This window comes from Marmota marmota, unplaced genomic scaffold (assembly GCF_001458135.2).
Source record: "Marmota marmota marmota unplaced genomic scaffold, marMar, whole genome shotgun sequence".
Taxonomy (NCBI): Eukaryota; Metazoa; Chordata; class Mammalia; order Rodentia; family Sciuridae; genus Marmota; species Marmota marmota.
The window spans coordinates 4847309-4867669 of NW_025999949.1; the positions used below are offsets into that span (position 1 = coordinate 4847309).

The 20361-nt window shown below is 38.9% G+C and overlaps 1 protein-coding gene across 3 annotated transcripts in view; it reads left to right on the top strand.

The window, feature by feature from the left end:
• The window catches only part of Fzd6 (frizzled class receptor 6), a 42853-nt gene extending 40778 nt beyond the window's left edge, over positions 1-2075 (top strand). For all 3 annotated transcript variants that reach the window (XM_015486355.2, XM_048801949.1, XM_048801948.1), the window contains 2 exons: positions 250-678; positions 1672-2075. In XM_015486355.2, coding sequence (XP_015341841.1) covers positions 250-678; positions 1672-1840 — 598 coding nt within the window. In that variant the 3' untranslated portion in view covers positions 1841-2075. The remainder of the gene's footprint in view (positions 1-249; positions 679-1671) is intronic.
• Positions 2076-20361: the final 18286 nt, after the last annotated feature.

Consider the following 20361-nt stretch of genomic DNA (forward strand, 5'->3'; position numbering starts at 1 on the left):
CTGTTTGATTTCTTGCCAGTTTTCTGTTTCTGCTGATAAAAGCATGTAAGTGTGCACAAAGTTTCACTCCATAAAAATCTACTATTTCATGGTATTTATACTGCAAGATTTTGTAAATAACATAAATTATATAGAATTTCTAATTTAAACAGTGAGAATTTTGGGCAAAAGATTTATGATTTCCTTTATGACTTCTACAATAACACTTGAAATCTATTGAGTAAATTCTCTCCTTGAATTTTCCTACAGTCCGATCAGTGAAAGTCGAAGAGTGCTACAGGAGTCATGTGAATTTTTTTTAAAGCATAATTCTAAAGTGAAACACAAAAAGAAGCATTACAAACCAAGTTCACACAAGCTGAAAGTCATTTCCAAATCCATGGGGACCAGCACAGGAGCTACAACAAATCATGGCACTTCTGCAGTAGCAATCACTGACCATGATTACTTAGGACAAGAAACTTTGACAGAAGTCCAAACCTCTCCAGAAACATCAGTGAGAGAGGGGAGAGCAGACAGAGCAAGCACCCCCAAATTAAGAGAGCAGGACGGTGGTGAGCCTGCCTCCCCAGCAGCCTCTACCTGCAAACTCTCTGGGGAGCAAGCCAACAGGAAAGGCCGGGCAGGCAGCATGAAGGATAAGAGCAGTGTGTCTGAGGGTTCTCGGAATGCAGGAAGGTAAGATTTAATTTTATTATCTATAGTCATCACAGTTTTAATAACCTCATTATCCATTTTTTATTAAAGCATAACCTATCTGGCAAGTTAGCATTTTATGATATGACATGTCTACTCTTTAATACAGGGATTTTGGGTTCGGGCTATAAATGTGCTATTTATTAGTTTGATTCTTCACTTGAAGAAGAGTTATATATATATTTTCAAGAAGGAAAATAAAGTTCATTTCCTGTGGCAGTTGTTAAGCATTGCTATATATTTAGGTAAACATTTACCATTCCTCTGAAACATAGACTAAATTTTCATTAATACTACATTATAATTATGTCTGAAAGGTGTCATGATTAAAGATGATTACAAAATCTTTGTTTTCTGGATGGGAGAAGGATATTGACATTTTTAATGAATTTTCCCAAATGATTATAAGAGATCCAAACACAGGTCAACACTAAGTTAGCCAGAATGCTGACAGCTAACTAATTTTAAGGTCTCAAGATTATCTTGCCCTGCGCCCTCAAACTGGGCCAAATGCACCTTCTCTGTGTTTTCATGATAGCTTTTGTATACCTGAACTATAGTTGGATATATACTTTTATCCTCCACTATATTTGAAAATCCTCAAAGGCAGAACTAAAATCTCACTCATCTTTTTGTTCCCAGCCTCTTTCATGGAGTCTTGTCCTTGGTAGGAAATCCACCATGCCAAACCATGGGCAGTAATCTGGCCTCATTATCTCCCTATGAAACACGAATGCTCCATCTATGCATGGGTAGCACTTGATGAAGTTTCTAAGGTTATCAGAAACTATTTTTTTAATTATTTGTATTTTGAAGTGTTAGAGTATACTAAGAGTTTTAATAGCTTATTCTCTGATTAAGATCTACATTAGTTTGGGGTAAAACTCATGAAAAATGAATACCAGTAATAAGGACACCTGACATCATATTTGTGCTTATATATGTATGTATGTCCACTCCTTTTCTTCTAAATAGGGTAAGTCCAAGGAGTGATATTACTGAAACTGCCCCAGTGCAGAGCAACAATTCACAGGCGCCCAGTTCTTCAGAGCCAAGCAGCCTTAAAGCTTCCACATCTCTGCTTGTTCACTCAGCTTCCGAAGATAGAAAAGAGCAGAGTGCTGGCGGTCATTCAGATACTTGAAAACATTTATCTTATTACTTTGAAGCAAATACCTGTTACACTGGAGGTGACCAATGCACTGTCTTAGGAGAATCACTGCTGGGCTGGGAGTGTAGCTTAGTGGTAGAGGACTTGACTGGCATTTATGAGGCCCTGGGTTCAATCTCCAGCCTTGGGGGTGGGGGAAGGAATCACTGTTACATTCTTCTTTTGCACTTAAAGCTTCATTGTCTACTGTTCTACTGGGAAGGGGGGGGAAAAACAGATTTCAAGAATAATACAATTCATTTCCACAAAGATTAGTGACAGCAATATGCCTGAAAACCGAATTGTGCAGGTTAGTAATATTTTTTAAATTGTGTGGGAGGAGCAATTAGAGGAATCTTCCTTTTCTATTTATGAAGATTCTACTTTTAGAAAGTATTTTTAAGACTTTTTATGCTATTTCACTTTTTTTAATGGAAAAATCAAGATTTTTCTTTGCTTAAATATTTAAAACTTACCCTTGTATGTACATACGTACATATACATATATATATATATATATATTTGAAAATAGGCTTACATATATTTGAACTTTTTGGAAATCCTGGAAAATCAATTTAAATATTTTATTACATTATTCTGATGTTTTTGAACTACTTTGGTAGCTTTTACACTGAATTTCTAAGAAAATTGAAAAACGTTATAAGATAAAAATAGTTAAAAAAAAAAAAGTTGACATACCAAAACATTTTATAATAGGCATTCAACTTTTAAAATCCACTTATTCTACATTGTCATCTTACATGTGTGAATTTTATTGTCTCATTATTTTAGAAACTTCACATATCTATCATGCAACTGAAATAAGGTGCTTACTATAAGAGTGTATGATGTTGATTGTGTTATGCTGCTCCCTGATCCTTTGCATTTTTTAAATAAAATGTCCTAAAGGATTAGTAAATGAAATTTTAGTCTTTTTTAAATTAAGCCAAGTGCAATTAATTCATTTTTTAAATGTTTATGACCACCCAACATTGCATTATGATCATTTAGATTTGCTTATGCTTTTCCTTTAACTTCTTTTTTTTTCCTACAAAAACTGTGTGCTGTAGTGTCTTTCTCAGATGTTATGTAGAATTCATTTCTGCAGCTAAGTAACTAAATATTCAAAATGTGTTAATATTTTTGGTGCCAATCAAATGGGGAAAAAAAGTCCTGATAAAATGATTTATACAACCTACTTTAAAATATTAAAGAATTTTTAAAATTTTGGTTCTCGTTAAGCATTATTTCTTAAAGTTTTTTGATGTTTTTGATCTATTTAGCATACTATTAAAGCATATAAAACAATTATCATGTACTGTATGGAACATGTTGTAAATATTAACTTTTCCACATTTGTAAACAGATAACATTGTATACAAGAACTTTGTTTTATGTGATCTTTTCATTAATAAAATCTTCTTTGTATAAGAGATTGTTGAGAATTCTGTGATTAGGTGTTATAATCTTGGCCCAGGAAGTAGTATATTTTTCACATTAGTGACACCATGACTAATAGGCAAAAAGCTTCTTTTTAACTGAAGAAAGTCACCAGGACTCTTTATTTTTCATCACAATTTCTTCCCCTAAGAGTTAATTACAGGGAGAGCTGAGGCGATGGGCAGGTGAAGCAACGGAAATTCAGGACCCTATGTCACCTCGTGGGCAATGGATTCAGGGTCACTCCCGGTGAATTGGGCTGGCAACTAAAAGACCATACAAACACAGAAATACTTTTTTTGGTGGGGGGTCAGGGGCGGCTCTGCGGCCTCAGGGGTCAGCTCTCTTGCTGAAGGACAGGAGGAGCTAGGGAGGCAGAAGGCAAGAGGCAAGAGAGGAATGCACCCTGAACCCGGTATTTATTAGGGGAAGACATTCAATAGAATATTCCACCCAAATAAGGCAAGGGCTTGTGTTACAACAAACTTTGGGGTGTAGCCCAGTTCCGTTGTATGTTGTCCAGTCCAATTGGGTGACGCCCAATCCCAGAGCTGCACTTCCTTACCCAGGGAAGGTAAGGCTTATTTGCTTCCCCCTGCGTGTGATGCCAGTTCCACACCTCCAGTACTCAAGGCTAAGGAGGCGTGCTCAGTTCCTGTTCACGCCCCACGCCCCCCCGCCCCACCCACAACCCTGCATTTGCAGTAGATTAGGTAATTTGGACAGAATCCCACAAAAGAAAATTAAAATATACACATGAAATATCACCCCCACATTCAAAAGTCAGATAGGAATTGCCAGTTAAGATCTTGGGAAGAGAGAAATTCACACTGCCAACCCCAACATTTGGAACTTCTTTTGTCCAAGGAGCATTGGCTGATGTGGAAAAGGAAGCTGAGGGATTCAGTAGTGTTCCCAATAGCCTCAAGAACTGTAGGACAAAAGGAGGGGAGTGCAGACCTCCTGCACTTAAGAATTGTAACCGCAAAGTGTTGGCTCCTAGAAGTGTGAACTGTAAACAAAGCAACTCTGTTTCAGGTCATCTGGGAGACTAGGAAAAGCCCAAACACTGATTGTAGATAAAGGTATCTGGGTTAGTAGCCCTGAGGCACCAAACAGAAGCAGATGAAAATCATGTTAGGAGGAGGAAAATGTTATTCTTTATACCCTAAAAGTACTTATCAGTATCCATCCTATAATCAGACAATCAAATATGAGAAAAATTTTGGATCATCAAAAAATGAACCAGAATTGTCACAAACATCAGGAAAGAGGGAAAGATCCAGAGATAATCCTGAATTACCAGACATGTAAGTTTAAAATATCAACACAGGAAACAATGAGGTACTACATACCTATGAAAATGGGTAAATCCAAAAAACCGAAAATACCAATTTTCAATGAGATGCCAAGAAACAGGAACCCATTCATTGCTTATGGGGATGCAAGAATAGTACAGGTTGGCAGTTTCTTCCCACGTAAACATGGCCTTATTATATGACCCAGCAATCATGTTCTTAAGTATTTATCCAGTTAATCTATGTAAAAAATCCACCCTAAATATGGAGCATAACTCTCCCCTCCCTACATCTGAGCAGCAGAGAGTGACTTCTTTCTGTATTTGAAAGAAGGAAGGGGCATGTATAGCTCAGTGGTACAGCACTTACCTAGCATGTGCAAGGTCCAGTACTGCAAAAAAATTAGCCAGGAGCTGTGGTACACATCTGTAACCCCAGTGGCTCAGGAGGCTGAGGCAGGAGGATAATGAGTTCAAAGCCAACCTTAGCAAATTAGAAAGGCCTTAACAAATTTAATGAGACCCTGTCTCAAAATCAAAAGGACTGAGGATGTGGCTCAGTGGTTAAGCGCCCCTGGGTTCAATACCCCATACCAAAAAATAAAAATAAATAAAATTGTATTTTAGTAATAGAGGAGGTGTGAAGAGCAGCTTCTACAATGAAGAAACCCAACAAATACTATCTCCACCACAAGTACCTCACTATTCAGAAGGTGGTCAAGGTCAACATCAACAGTGATAAGTCATGTTGAAAGTATTTAGCTTCATATGATGTGATGAAATGGCACCTTACCTCTGTGATCTTCCTCCCCAAAACCCATAATCTCAGTAGTCATGAGAAAAATGTCAGATAAATTCCAGAAGATGGACATTTTACAAAACACCTGTCTAGTACTCCTCAAAAGCAGTCATTGGCATTATTATTATAAACAAGAAAAGTCTGAGAAATGGCCAGAGCCAAGAGGAGCTGAGGAAGACATGTACCTAAATGTAACATGGTATCATGGGGGGAAAATTAATTAGATAAAAAATTAGGTAAGGGTTTGGGGTGTAGATCAATGGTATAACAGTGGGTTCAATTCCCAGTATGGCCAAAAAAAAATTTTTTTTTTAATTAAGTCAGAGTAGGCTACCTGTTAATACCAACAATCCTCAGAATGTTAGTATAAGAAGCTATTGTCATTCTTGTGACAGGGCAAATGTTTTTGAGGCAGATTTCCAAAAGATTATTCAACCTTTCTGCCCATGACTTCTATCTGTGGCTCTGCCATCTTTTTCATAGAGAAAGATTACCCAGGAAAAAGTGTCATAAGCCAGAGCTGGAAGTGGCACATGACATTCCCAGCTGCATTTCATTTACTGGAATTCAGGCACAAATTTATACTTAAGAACAAGAGGGGCTAATAAATGTAGTCTAGATGTGCATTTGGTAGGGAGAAGAAATTGATTTGGTGAACCATCAGTCAGCATTGCAATCTGCAAGTATGAGGTGTTGAGTAAATCTACTAAAATAATCACACTTTGAATAACTTTCCTTGTATCTATCATTTAATATACTGCTAGATTTGAATTATAAGTGATATACTTAGAATAAAAATTTTCATCTGTATCTGCCTATATTCTAAATGTTCTATCAACCTTGGGCTTAATACTCATAGTAAGCTTAAACTTTAAAAGTATTAATGTTTAAGAGCAAACTTAAAAAGTATTATCTAATTTTTTTAAAAGTAGTTTTTCTTTCTCATGGGACCAGGAGTGTGGGGGCACTTCACAGTCTCAGAGGTGAAATTAATTTTATAAAGAATTTTGTATCATTTTTCAATCAAGAAAGTTGAGTTAAATTTCACAATCCTATGGGATTTACATTTACAGTAACATGAGCAGTGTGCAGCTATACCCAATGACAGCAGAGATGTGATAAAATGGTATTTCACCTTGACAGTCTGCTACAAACCCTCACAAGAATTTCACAGAAAGCCACCTTTCAAAAGGACCCAGTACACCCATTTGGCATCAATAGCCATTATGCTTGTTAATGGTTCCAAAGGAATCTTAGCTAAACTTTCTTGGTGAAACTAGACCAAAAACAGCTTGTATTTGTCACCCATCATCAAAATCCGAGTTTTCCTGCTTCCTTTCCCTCATTTGCTCAGAAATGTACCACTGTTGTGTCTAGTTATTGCTGCTGGAAAGTTTTAACATTGCCAAGGCAGGCACCTCTCAGGAAATGAAAGATACAATTTGTAATAACCACAAGAAACCCTGCCCTTACTTTTCTGCTTGGAAAGCATAATCTTTAATACCCCGTTGGCCACAGCCTAAAGTAGAAGACTTTGATTCCAGATGGTAAAAACCTTAACAGCAGTCACTGTGATCTGTCATGTGCAGAGAAATCAAACTTTTATTAACTCGCAACGGCGGTGTGTCCATAAGGAGAGTAAAGAAAAATTAAAAGGCTAATCCAAAATGACCAAAGACTTTGAGACCCAGAACTAGATGACAGTGGAAAGAGGCACAATAAAGGTCACAGTGAACATGACTAGTGGAGGGAACCCAAAGGGAGCAGTTGGAAAAGAAATGCAATGAAATAAAAAGCAGGAAAGACTTGTAGTGGTAAATCCTAAACAGAAATGAAAATAAATAGATAATGATTGCTAAGGGGACTCACATGGTTTTAATATACCTAGAGAAGAGTCTATTAAACCTGACATTTAATGCCTGTTTATAAATATACTATTATGTACTATTACATTTTGAATACGTTGAGAAGAAAGGGTTGGAATCAACAGAGATTTAGAAAGTTTTTCCTAAACTCAGAAGAAAGTAAAATACCTAATACCTTCTCTCATTTTCCAAAGTACTAACAAGAGTAAAGCTTTCTAGTTTATGGGTTTATTTTCTCAAGGGCCTATACCAAGATCTCGTCCATTTAACTGTCAGGAAATAACCAAATCTTAAGAGTTAGATGCCACACTTGATCTGGAAAACTTGCCAGCAAACTCGAAGCTCCCTTAGTGGTTTTAGTCCTTCTCATGGCCACACCAGTGGCTTCCATGAAAACATTCATAAAAAAGAAAATCGCAGGTCTGTAAACAAAGTTGACATAGGCAAAACCGTTGCTGGGGCTGGGCTGTGGGCTCAGTTGGCAGAGTGCTTGCCTAGCATGTGTGAGGCACTGGGTTGGTTCCTTAGCACCACATAAAAATAAATAAATAAAATAAAGGTATGTGTCCATCTACAACTAAAAAAAAAAAAAGCCCTTGCTGGCATTTTGTGCCTCTTAACAGCCACCTCACTCAGTACAGGCTCCTGTGCAAAAGAAGGCCACTGTGTTTCTGGAACTTCCCTGTTGGCAGGCTCCAGGCAAATAGAAAGCACAGTAAAACAAACCAGCAGGGCTGTTTCCTCGACTGACAGTCATCACTGCCTCTTTGTCACTGGTCCTCAGACTCCAGGTAGGCTTTCCAGGCTTACCCTGAATACCAAGTGGCTCAAACACATTTTTATGCTGTTGATAGTTCTATAGAACCCAGGCCCCTTGTGTGCTACACAGGTGCTCCACCACTGAGTTAAACCCTCAGCCTGCGTTTTTTGTGAAAGCAAAGACCACAGAGGAGGAGCACAACACATCCCAAACTGGGAAGAGGGTGGCCCCAGGGCTTTGGAGACTGGTCAGAGGCTAGCTCCCCTGGACACTGTGAAGACACCAAACAAGTGACCTCCACTCCACAAGTGTACCGAGTGGTAGAGATTGAATTCATGTATATAAAATTAAGTTCACTGTCATGGAAGCTCCAAAGGCATTGTTAAGTGTTAAAAAAAAAAAAGAAAGAAAAGAAAAAAACAGCCAAGTTGCAAAATTACACTTGTAGAATATGTAAATAACACTTTGTATTTACATATGTAAACAAGACTTTGTTTTTACTATGGTTACACATATGTAGATTTTGCAAACTTCTGTTACTTTTTAACTAATATGACAATTCAGGTCAACCAAGACATATAGACATAGATATAGATATAGATATAGATATATATATAGATATAGATATAGATATATCATAATGAATTTCATTATTTTTAATATCAGTCTAAATTTTTCAACATTATTGCACAATAAATAAACATTTCCTTTTATTCAATATTGTAAAAAATGCAATATGCTTGTTTCCAGAATATAATTTATAAAATTTCATTCTCCCATATATATTCACATATAAAATATATAGTTGGTTTTGCCTTCTACTGTAATTTGGTTTAGAACTTAACTTTGACAAGTGACCTGTGTCTCTGGATAGAGATCTTAGAAATATTTGACATGTCTTAGTCCTATACTGAATTCTAGTTAAATATTTCAAGATGGCTTTGGTCAGCCAAGCCTGACTGCTGGAATGCAGACATGAGCAAATCACTAAGAAAAATAATTAAAACCCTTACTTTGGACATGCAGCTTGGAAACCAGCATATCTGTTGAACATATTAACAATGACTCATAACCACATGAGTTAAATATACTGAAGAATTAAGTGTTTAGCTCATAGTTCTGGATGTGCAGAGGTCTGGGATTACTATAATTCCAACAGAAAATTGGGATTGAACTAGATATACTGGACCTGACTCCCAACTTCAAGGCCAAGAGTTTGCTAATAGTGCACCCTGTTGAGCTGAGACATAAGGGGAACCTCCCTGTCTCCATCTTTCAGTTTTCCAAAAGTCTGTCAGGCAGGAGGGGAAAAATATCTCTGCAGCTCATGGTGCAATTTGGATTCCTACTTCTGTTGTAAAGTCCAAGAATCTTGGAGCAAAAGCAGTCCTTGTGACAAGTTGTAAGGGAAAGAAAAAGCTTCTTAGGGAATACCCAGCAGCCCCCCAGATAATCCAACTTGTATCTGGACCTCCTCCATAAACCAGAACAGGAGAGAGTTTCTCCTTGGCACACTGTCATCTTACATCTCAGCATATTCCTGACCGTGGGAATCACATTTACAGTGGTATACTCCAGAGCTCTCATCCCCAGGGTCAAACTCTACATTCTAGAAAGGAAATGATATACATATTGACCTTAATTAAACGATAAATGCTGGCTTTGTAGGCTATGATCTCGGATACATGAACAACCAACTCTGATAAAAACAAATTACTGATCCATGAGATAATGGATGAATTTCAAAAACATGATGAGTCAAGGAGACCAAGAATAAACAAGTACCCAAAGAATCCCTCAAGTGGGTGAGTAATAGGTAGGCCTACAAAGGGGTCAAAATGTTATATTGTTATGTGTGGTACCTCTTCATAGAATGTGCAGGTGCAAGTTACCTATTTGAGCTTCATTCAAAGTTCTGAGAGAAAGGAACAGCCATCTCTCTCTCTTTTTTTTTTTTTTTTTTGTTATCAGGGATCGAACCCAGGAGTACTTAACCACTGAACCACATCCCCAAATCCTTTTTAAAATATTTTATTTTGAGACAGGGTCTTGTTAAGTTGCTTACAGCTTTGCTAAATTGCTGAGGCTGGATTAGAACCTGTGATCCTCCTGCCTCAGCCTCCAGAGCCACTGGGATTACAAGGTGCACCACTGCACCCAGCTGAAACAGCCATCTTTAACACATCTTTCTGGTGTCCTCAAGCAGAAGCTGTTGGTCCCAAGTCAACATCTATTCCCCCACCCCCTTTCATTGCAGAACCTCAGTTTACTCAAGTAGCGATTCTATTCTGCATGGAGAAACTGGTCCTAAGACTTTCTTCTTGATTTGCCAAAGTCTACTATGGTTATCTTGTTCCCCTTGTTCAGGATTATTTCAGGGGTATGTATATGACTGGCTTTTGGCCCATAAGATGTGAGGAGAATGGGGGCTTCTAAGAAAGATTCTTTTCCTCTTCAGAAGGAGTTAGGACAAGAGCTGGTCCTCTTCTTCCTCTAGACAAGGTTTCAGCCAGCATAGACAGCTCTCTCCCTAGGGAGATAACATGTTAGGACAAAGGTGAGATCCTAAGAATGACAGAATATAAAGATGGGAACAAATGTGAGTCCTTGGTGGCAATGTGGTTGAGTCACTGAATTCACTAATCCTGGATATGCTGTCCTTCTGAAGAGAGAAGATAAATTTTCTTATTAAGTCATGATGAGTTGATTTTTTATTTTTTTGCTGCTGAAAGCATCTTAACTGACTTAACAATTCCTTAAGATAATTGATATGTACCCCCCAATGTGAGTGTTTGTCACATAAAAGACAAGTTTAATGAAAAATTATAAGAATGTATACATCAGACATTGTGATAACCTCTACTAGAAGTGAATCAGGCCATCCAGGTACACCTGAATCTGAACTTTGTTATGTTGAAAAAATGAGTAGCTAAGTAAGTGGGCATGGTCAGATTCATGTGGAATGAGGACATCTGGGACTCAGTAATGGTTGAGAGTAGCAGGGAAAGCAATACTAGTCATCTGACTTGGAAAATGTGATTTATGCCTACGGAAACTTAAACCTTCCGTGAGAAATCCTTGGAAATTCTGCTATAAACATGAGGGAACAATGGCAGAACAGGATAACTGATAAGCTGAAAGCTTTTCCCAGTCTGAGATCTGGTGAAGACTAATCAGTCACTGAGCCTCCAAAACAAAATGTTAATATTTTTTGGTTATGCTCTGCATTACTGTGCTCTTTGATACTTAGAGAAATTCCATTCCACATGGATACCCTTTGCATATTGCCATGGCTAAAATGGTTTTTGCAATGAGGGCAATGATGAGTCTAGGAAGTCTTTGCTCAAAAGATCGCCCAGAGCCACAGCATCATGGGACCTTAATCAACACTGTGCTGTTTCACCCAATCCTATCAACTTTTTAAAAATAGAGTTTATTTTTTAGAGTAGTTTTAGATTCACACACACAAAAAAAAATGAGTGAAAGATACAGAGCTTTCTCAGATGCAGCTTCTCCCATTATCCAAATTCCCCAGCAGAGTGGTCCATTTGGTACCATTGCTGAATCTATCATGACACATCATAGTCACCCATGGTCACCAGACAGGGCCAATAGGGATGCCTGGAACCTCCAGCATCCAATATCCACTGACCTCAACCTCCTGGGAAGCTGAGATTGCAACTAGCTGTGAGAAAATGAAAGCAGGCAGACCTAAATGGAAGTTCAGACTCAAGGGTTAACCAATAGTACTGGTACTTTTCCGAAGCCTAATTACCATAAATATGGAACAACAGCATGGACACAAGTGTTATATAAACCCCTAGACCAGCATACTCAAGCAGCAACCTGCTGTCGGTCCCCTCTAGCCCTGTGAGAGTTCCGTTTCTATTCTTGACTAAATCCTACTCATTTCACTCTTGCCTTCCCTTGTCAGCGAATTTCTTCAGATTTGTAAGATAATAACTCAGAAAGAAATTGACAGTGAGCTGTTGTGGTCTGGAGGGTAGACCATGCCATTAAATGCTCACAGCTGCAGAGGCCTACAGCTAATGCAGACCCTTCCCTTCCCTCCAGCAGAAGTGGAGAAACCTCAGTTTCATTCTAACACTAAGCTAAAGTGCTATAATGTTTATTGTAATAGTATTAATCAATAACATTTTGGAAACAAATGCCTAATAATTCTGCCAATGCACCAATATTTCAGGAACCTGAAGACTGTAGCAAATATAGGAAAGAATATGTGCTTGGGACAGAGGCTAAGTTTTGTTTGAAGAATTATCAAGAGATAACAAAATGCTTGTGGAAAAGTGACTGACCAGAAAATCCAGTGTGTCAGTGACATTTTCCTATTTATACAAGACTTCTCAGTAAGTAGAGCCTCACAAATGATCATTCCAGGAGGAAAAAAAAAATCACATTCCATTAAGACTAGAATCCCTGGAGATGCAGAAAGCAAACATTACTGACAAGACACTCAGCAAGCAAAGAAATTTGTGCAAAGATTAATGACATGGAAGCTCTGGAGGTGGGGCACAGCAGTCAGTTTGACAAGCCTTCCAGGTGACACTCTTATACATGGAGTTTGAGATACACTGCTTTAATACATCAAACCCCATCACTTATTCTAGGTGAGCAGAAATGCATTCCTGAGTCATCCAACACAAGACCCCTGGAGATCATAGCTCAATTCTAGTTATGCCTCTGTGTTAGAATATTAGGAATGCTGTAACAAAACACCACAGACTGGGTGGCTTAAACAACAGAAATTTATTTTCTGTAGTTCTGGAGGTTAGAAGTCTGAGGTATTGGTGAATTTGATTTCTCCTGAAAACTGTCTTGGCTTGAAAATGTACCTTCTTGCTGTATCTTTACATGGTCTTTCCTCTTCACAGACAACCCTGATGTTTATGTGTCTAAATTTCCTCTTCTGGTAAGGACACCAGTCAAACTGACTTAGAGCCCTCCCTAATGGTCTCATTATAACATCAACATCTTTGTAGAGGCCATCTCCAATCAATCACACTCTGAGGACTAGGGTTTAGGGCTTCAACAATGAATTTAAGGGCAGAGTGGAGGAACATATGCCCACTCTTAGCAGCATCTCACTGTGAAGATCTTTCCTTTGGCTATTCATGGAAGAGTATCTGGGGAAACTGTTGGCTTGAGAAACTGAGGTTCTAGAAACACCCTACTCAGAAATCTCTATCCTTAGATTTACAGTTTGCTGATAAAATGCAAATGTTCCTAGGAAGGATTAATTGGAGGGGACCCCTGGGGAAAATACCTCAGAGGGACTGTTGAGGCTTACTGGTTTAGATGACCGTGGGGCAGGAGAAAGGGAGCAATAAAGAGCCATTGACTTAAATTTTTCAATGATTCTACCAAAGGAGAGGGAGAGTGGGAGCAGGTACATGAAGAGTCATTACACAACAGTGTTCAGAAGGAGAGGAGAGAATCCACGTGATACACAATGAAGTATATTCGAAGAGAAGCCAAAGTGCAGGAAGTGGGTAGCATAGTTGCTAAGTGGGTGGACATCCTCACAATGAAAAGTCCTGAGATAAATTCAAGAGAAAAATGGTGTCCTCAAACCCTGCTTTTTAAAGCTTTGGGCTCTGACTCCATTGGGCTGCCACTCCTAAACCACTGTGCTTCCAGCCTATTTAGAAGATAGACTTGAAATTTCAGTCCCTGAGACGGGCACTACCTACCAAACTCAGTTTCAGGGGTTAGGCTTTGGCAAGCCATACCCTCCTTCTCAGATGTCATCAGTCTTCCAAGATCAATGGCAGTTGCCCTGTGGAAACTGCCCCCAGAGAGGAGGCCTCACACTGGTGCCACTGAACATTCAGAGGGTGCCTGTGCTCCCGCCCACTCACTGCCGTGGCAGCTGGACTCTTACTGCAAGGCAATCATTAGCCCAAATGATTGTGTCTGCTTTCATCACTTCCTGGATTGCTGCAGCGAATCTTGGGGAAGATCTATCCTTTTTATGATAGCCCTTCAGATTTTTGCATCTTGGCTCTCTTTAGCTACCCCCTATAATTTTTCAGTTTTTCCTCCTTTTTTTTTTAAGGTGGTTTTTAAACCTCTTCACAATCATGCTCGCTTTACTTAGAAATATTCCTGTGCTGTTTCTCAGCGTTGCCTGCAATAGAATCAAGGGCTCCAGTCACATTCTTGAGCCCGTAGAACAGTTTGTCAGTGCATTTATTTATTAAAGAGGTTTTAACACCATTAACATTTACACCTTGATTTTTATTAGCCTATACCACCTTAATCATTGTGAAATATGGAGCAATGTAATTATAATCAGTGTAGAAATACAGGAGCCTGCCGCTGTCTGAATAATGACAGGGTGGGGGGATAGGGAGATAGCCTGGGAATATACGATTCCAGCCATCACCTTGAAATGTCATCAGACACTTAACAGAGGGTTATCAAGAAGCAACAGTTCCTGGAGCTACATTAAGCAGATGCTGAGGATGTAAACTGACCTTTGGAAGAAACCTGTGTAAAAGAAGGGCAGGAAGGAACAGAAGAGTTTCCTGTGATGTCCAAGGAAGCAACCACCTTAAAAATTAAGGCACATGCCAGGGATTCCAGTTACCCAGTGAAACACGGAAGGGGTCAAACTCCAGGTCATCTCTTAAAACCTCTGGTATGAGAGTCATGTACAACTCATGGCAGCATCTCACCTGGGGCATTTAAAACCAGGAAAAAAAAATTGTATATCAACACTTGCACCTGTTTAATGGCTATGAGAGAATTTTTATTATCTCTCCTTATTCAATCTCTGGTGATTTTCTTCTGATAACAATTTAGTGGTTTTCATTTTTAACTCGATATCTACCTTGGTTCCCCCTTTCCCTTCCCATCCCCAACTTTCCCACTTCATCTTTTTCTGGCTCTGGTACAACACTCTATTAGCTGTATCTTCCAGCTCAGGATCATCTTTTAAATTTTGAAGACTGCTTTTTACAGAACCCATAAATAATGGGGTCAAGAGTATTAATAAAAATAGGAATTATCAATCTAGTTAAGAGTTAGAAAAGACAGTAAGAGGATATCTCTGATAATTCTGACAATTGTGCCAAAGTATCTAATAATATTGCCAATAAATTCATTTTAAAATATTTTCTTAGTTGTAGGTGGACACAATACCTTTATTCTATTTATTTATATGAGGTGCTGAGGATTGAACCCAGGAACCCCACACATGCCAGGTGAGCACTCTGCCACTGAGCCTCAACCATAACCCACCAATGGGTTCTTTTGAACATGGGAAGGGGACTTGCCTAGACTTAATTTTAATTTTCTACACAGTTGTTAGCAAGTTTAACCAACAGTACCTTCTATGCCATAATTGACAATGAATTGTTCTATTAATTCATGTTTTTTCTTTGGACAGTTACCTATTTCACCTATTTCTTCTTACTTGGTATCCAAACATCTTGATTTTTTTAAAAAAAATTTTTATAGTGGTAGATGGACAGAATGCCTTTATTTTATTTGTTTAGTTTTATGTGGTGCTGAGGACTGAACCCAGTGCCTCACACATGTCAGGAGAGTGCTCTACCACTGAGCCACAACCCCAGCCCAATCTTTTTAAATTCCTTTATTTATAAACCTTTTTGCACTCACTAAGAAATTTCTTTGTTTAAAAAGAAATTCCAAATTCTTTCATTGTCCAGAAAAAAAATAAGTTTTATTTTATTTATTTATTTTTGGTACTGAGTATTGAACGCAGGGTTGCTGCTTTACCACTGAGTCACATCCCAGCCTTATTATTTTTATTTTGAGACAGGGTCTCACTAAGTTGCTGAAGCTGGTCTCAAATTTGCAATCCTTCTGCCTTGGCCTCCTGAATTTCTAGGATTACAGGCCTGCACCACCCTGCCCCGCTATTTATAATTATTATAAAGTTGAATAGTTGAAACTTGTTCACTGAAACAATTTGTCTTGCATTAATGCTTGACATCCCCATATTCATATTAAGAATTCACACACAAATGAAAATGGATTTATATCCCTTATTTTTCCACTTGCAATCATATACTTAGGTACCTTTGATCCTGGGGGAAAAAAATCTAATATTCAGAACTACCAATAACAGGAAGAAGAGAAAAATATTTTTGAGAATGAAATGTTCCTCATCATAGTGAATTCTTATGCACATTCTCCAAGTATGCAGCATGCTAGTTGGACGTTTGTTAGCATAATCATTACACATATGGCAAGAATAGCACACAGGTTGGTGTCTTCAAGGTGAAAAGGCCAACCAGATAGGCCTCACTTGCCTCCTGCAAAGCACCAATAGCTGTGATCAGAAAGTGTAGATCAGTTTTGAAGTCCTGAACAATATCTCACACCAGACGCTGGAAGTTTGTGAATCTGGAGTTCAGTGGACTTCATGGAGTGCCACAATACCAGGCCTGATGAGTTTGTTCACACCTCCAGTAGAAGGCGCACTCTTTCAAGCCGCTTTTGTAGCCAGTTGTTTCCTGGGTGCTCTATCACAGGTAGATTTCAGGCAGTCTGCTTGGTATGAGCCTCAGCCTCCGTAGAAAGACCTCCTTACTTAACTTCCTTCTTCAACAGGAGCTTGTGAGCTAAAGGTAGACTTGGCCAGCTATGGTGGCAGTAGTACTGCCACAGCTGCGAACACAATCCAAATCTATTGATCTTTCTCCCTCGTGTTACTAGTCAATTCCCATTTTGTCACTTCTTAGCATTCTCTATTAGACACTTTTGGGAGAAGTGAAACTGTATTCGGTTTGCTCCATTATTTGCTAAAAACTTTGCAAATTTTATCGAATTGTAATTTCTATTATAATGATCTGACTTTATAGCAACAAAGCAGTCACATTGATAACACTCAGGGGAGTTGGAGGAGGAAAAACAAGAATCCATGGTTCAGCCGATGCAGTTGGAGATTTGTGGAGGGAGGCTGAAGAACTGGATGTATTTTGTAAACCTAAATGTTTGGGGATGCAATTCCAAAAATCCTGCTTACTTTGGCTTCCTTTTATCATAAAACAGGCAGTTCTTTGTACCTTGAAAGAGACACACAGGCTGCAAAGAGTCATCTGAACTGCCCAGAAATGCCTTTAATCTTGACCATTTTCAAACCCAGATCTCCACGGTGAACAATTTTCTGAGAACTTACAATACAGAGTCTGTTCAGAGAATACTGTTTTTGTTAAAAAAAAAAAAAAAAAAAAAAAAACCTCTATACACAGGGCATAATGAAGAGAAGAAGAACGTGCCCAGCTTCGGGTAGCTTAATAAAAAGGAAGACAATTTGACAGGAAATGAAAGACTACCCAAGTTGAAAGCATGTACCATGCTATGATTCAAAATAAATAAAAGCAGTTCTTCCAGATCCAACAGACCAGAGTTTGCCCTCGAGCACTGCAAAGGATGTCAGCTTCCAGTTATATAAATATGCAGAAATAAAGGATGATAGCTGTGCAGTATTCTTACTTAATTGAAGTCCAGCGACTTTTGGTCATCTTTCACCAGTAATTTAGGCTCTTTGTTTTTCCATCAACTTTTATTCTCTTAAGACTATAAAATTTCCTACCATTTGTTACCCAATAAGGCTCAGTAAAAAGAGTAGCTAATCATTGAATAGCAAACCAAATAGTCTGGTAACCTAAATACTTAGGAATATGGAGAAGCCACCACTTTGTTGGATATTAAGGTTGACTGTGGGCATGCAAGTGAACATGAGTCAAGAGGGCAGAATTTAATGCCCCCTTTCAGGACTGATCAGCAGCGTTTGCCCACGGGTCCATTCTTCATATTTTCCTGCTCTGCTCTGACTGTGGCAGTCTACTTGCCAGAATTTGTTTTGGAGGCCTGCAGATGGGCTTGAAGAATCAGAGACTGGACAGTGGTTATAGGCGAGCAGCCAGGGTACTGCTCATCTTTCTCTATGCGGGTGGTTCTTCTGGCAGTGGCTTCGTCTTTTTTGTGATTTCAGTTTCTGGTGGACAGTCCACCATGGTTCCAGCTTTGATTGGACACCTTAAGAATCCCCAGCTTAGGAGAAGGTAGCAGCTTATAGTTATTGTCAATTCTAGGGTTGCCTAACTGTCTTCTGTTTAGCAGGTAGTCTGTGTGGGTGGCCAGCTTTTTGTATAAATACTCCCAGTTGGACCCTGAAAGATACAACTGATGTATAAATTAGGTGCCATCCCGTGAATCATGCCTTCTTTTCATTCTGTATGGAATGCTTGACCTATCTAATTGTTTTAGTCAGCTTTTTCACTTCTGTGACTAAAAGATCTGACAAGAACAATTAGAGGAGGAAATATTTATTTGTGGGACTCACAGTTTCAGAGGTCTCAGTCTATAAACAGATGGCTCCATTCCTTGGGGCTCAAAGTAAGGCAGAACATCATGGCAGAAGAGTAGATCAGAGGGAAGCAGGTCACATGATGATCAGAAAGCAGAAAGAGAGACTCCATTTGCCAGATACAAAGTATATACCCTAAAGTCATGTACCCACAATACCCCACCTCCTCCCACACCCTACCCACCTTCAGTTACCACTCAGTTAATCCTGTCAGGTGATTAATTCATTGATTGGGTTAAGGCTCTCATAACCTAGTCATTTCACTTGTAAATCTTCTTGCATTGTCTCACACATGAGTTTTTTGGGGGACACTTCACATTCAAACTATAACACTAGTAAAAATAATAATAGCTAATTTGTCATGAGCACAAGAATTGTGCTAAGACAGCATTCTCCCAATTGATCTTCATACAATCTTTTGAAGAAGGTACTATCACTATCTTCATCTGAGAAACTTGAGGTGCAAATAGATTTTAAGTAATTGGTCCAAGGTCATGATCCTTAAAAAGAACAATCAAAATTCAACTGAGGTGTATATAATTTCAGTCTATCACTTTTAATCATTCTATTCCATTGTCTTTACCATGTTGTATTTATGAAAAATATATATAAAAGTTATCTTAAAATTAAAACTAACTCATGTGGTACAAGAAAAAAAAAAGAATTCATTAACCATGTAACTGAGAAGTACAAGCTCACTTTGGGATAGGGTCTTCTTTCTTTCCAGTTCTCAAGAGCTCTTTACAATAACAGACAAAACAGCCACTGATCATTGGTAGCCCCAAACTCAGACTCAGTCTCTGCCAGTTTAGCAGATAGGCCAGTATTTGCTGAGAATGGTTTTCTGTTGTTGTTTTGTTTTGGGCACTGAGGATTGATTCCAGGAGTACTTAACCACTGAGCCACATCCCCAGCCCATTTTATTTTATTTTTATTTTGAGACAGGGTCTCACTAAGTTTCTTAGGGTCTTGCTAAGTTGCTAAGGCTATCTTTGAACTTGGCAATCCTCCTGCCTCAGCTTCCCAAGCTGCTGGGATGACAGGAGTGTACAACTGCACCCAGCCCCACCCATTTTTATTTTTTATTTTGAGACAGGATATCACTAAGCTGCTGAGAGTCTCACTAGGTTGCTGAGGCTGGCCTCAAACTTCCTCCTGCCTCCCCCTCCCAAGTTGCAGGCATTACAGGAGTATGTCACCATGCCTGGCCTGAAAATAGTATTTGTTATTGTTGTCATTGTTTTGAAAGAAGTCCCAGTAAGAGCTTTTTTTAGCCTGTTTTGGGGATTTCCTACTCATCTCTGAACCATTTACTATGACCAAATAAATGTGATCCTTAATAGCTGGGGGCCTGGATAACATACCCCACTTCTGGGTCAAACCCCTACTGGACCTATATGGAATGGGCTCCCTCCTCTAAAGAAGGATTCTGTCACCAAAAGAAATCTAAGTGTCTCTGAACGGACAAAGGCAAGGAATGTTCAACTGAAGAGTTTTCCTCCTTGACTCCAGAAATATAATGAAATTTCTAGTTATTTCTCACCTCTTAAAAATTATGTTTGAAATATATTTTCTCATTTTGCACATTTCTAGTTTTTATATTGGCATTCACAATTATTTCTATTTTCAACAGGAAACCCTCCTTTGTACTTTTCTCTGCCTTGCTGGGCCTGAAGGCTAAAGACTACATTTCCCAGAAGTCCTTCCAGCTGACTTCCTGTTAGGGTCTAGTGATGGGATAAGTGGAGGCATTATAAGGAGATAGGAAGATGTAAGGAAGATAAAGGGAACTTCTTGCTATTGAGTCTTGCCAGCCTTATGCTGACTTAGGACAGTACCTGCCATAGCCGCCAGCTTCTCTTGCCACTTCTATCACCAGCAGAGCTACAGCCCTGCAGAAGTATCAACACCAGCTGGCCTTGCTCCGTTGGTAGTTCAAACTGTGCACTCAGTGTCCAACAAGAAGTCTAAGAACTAAATGTGCACCAACT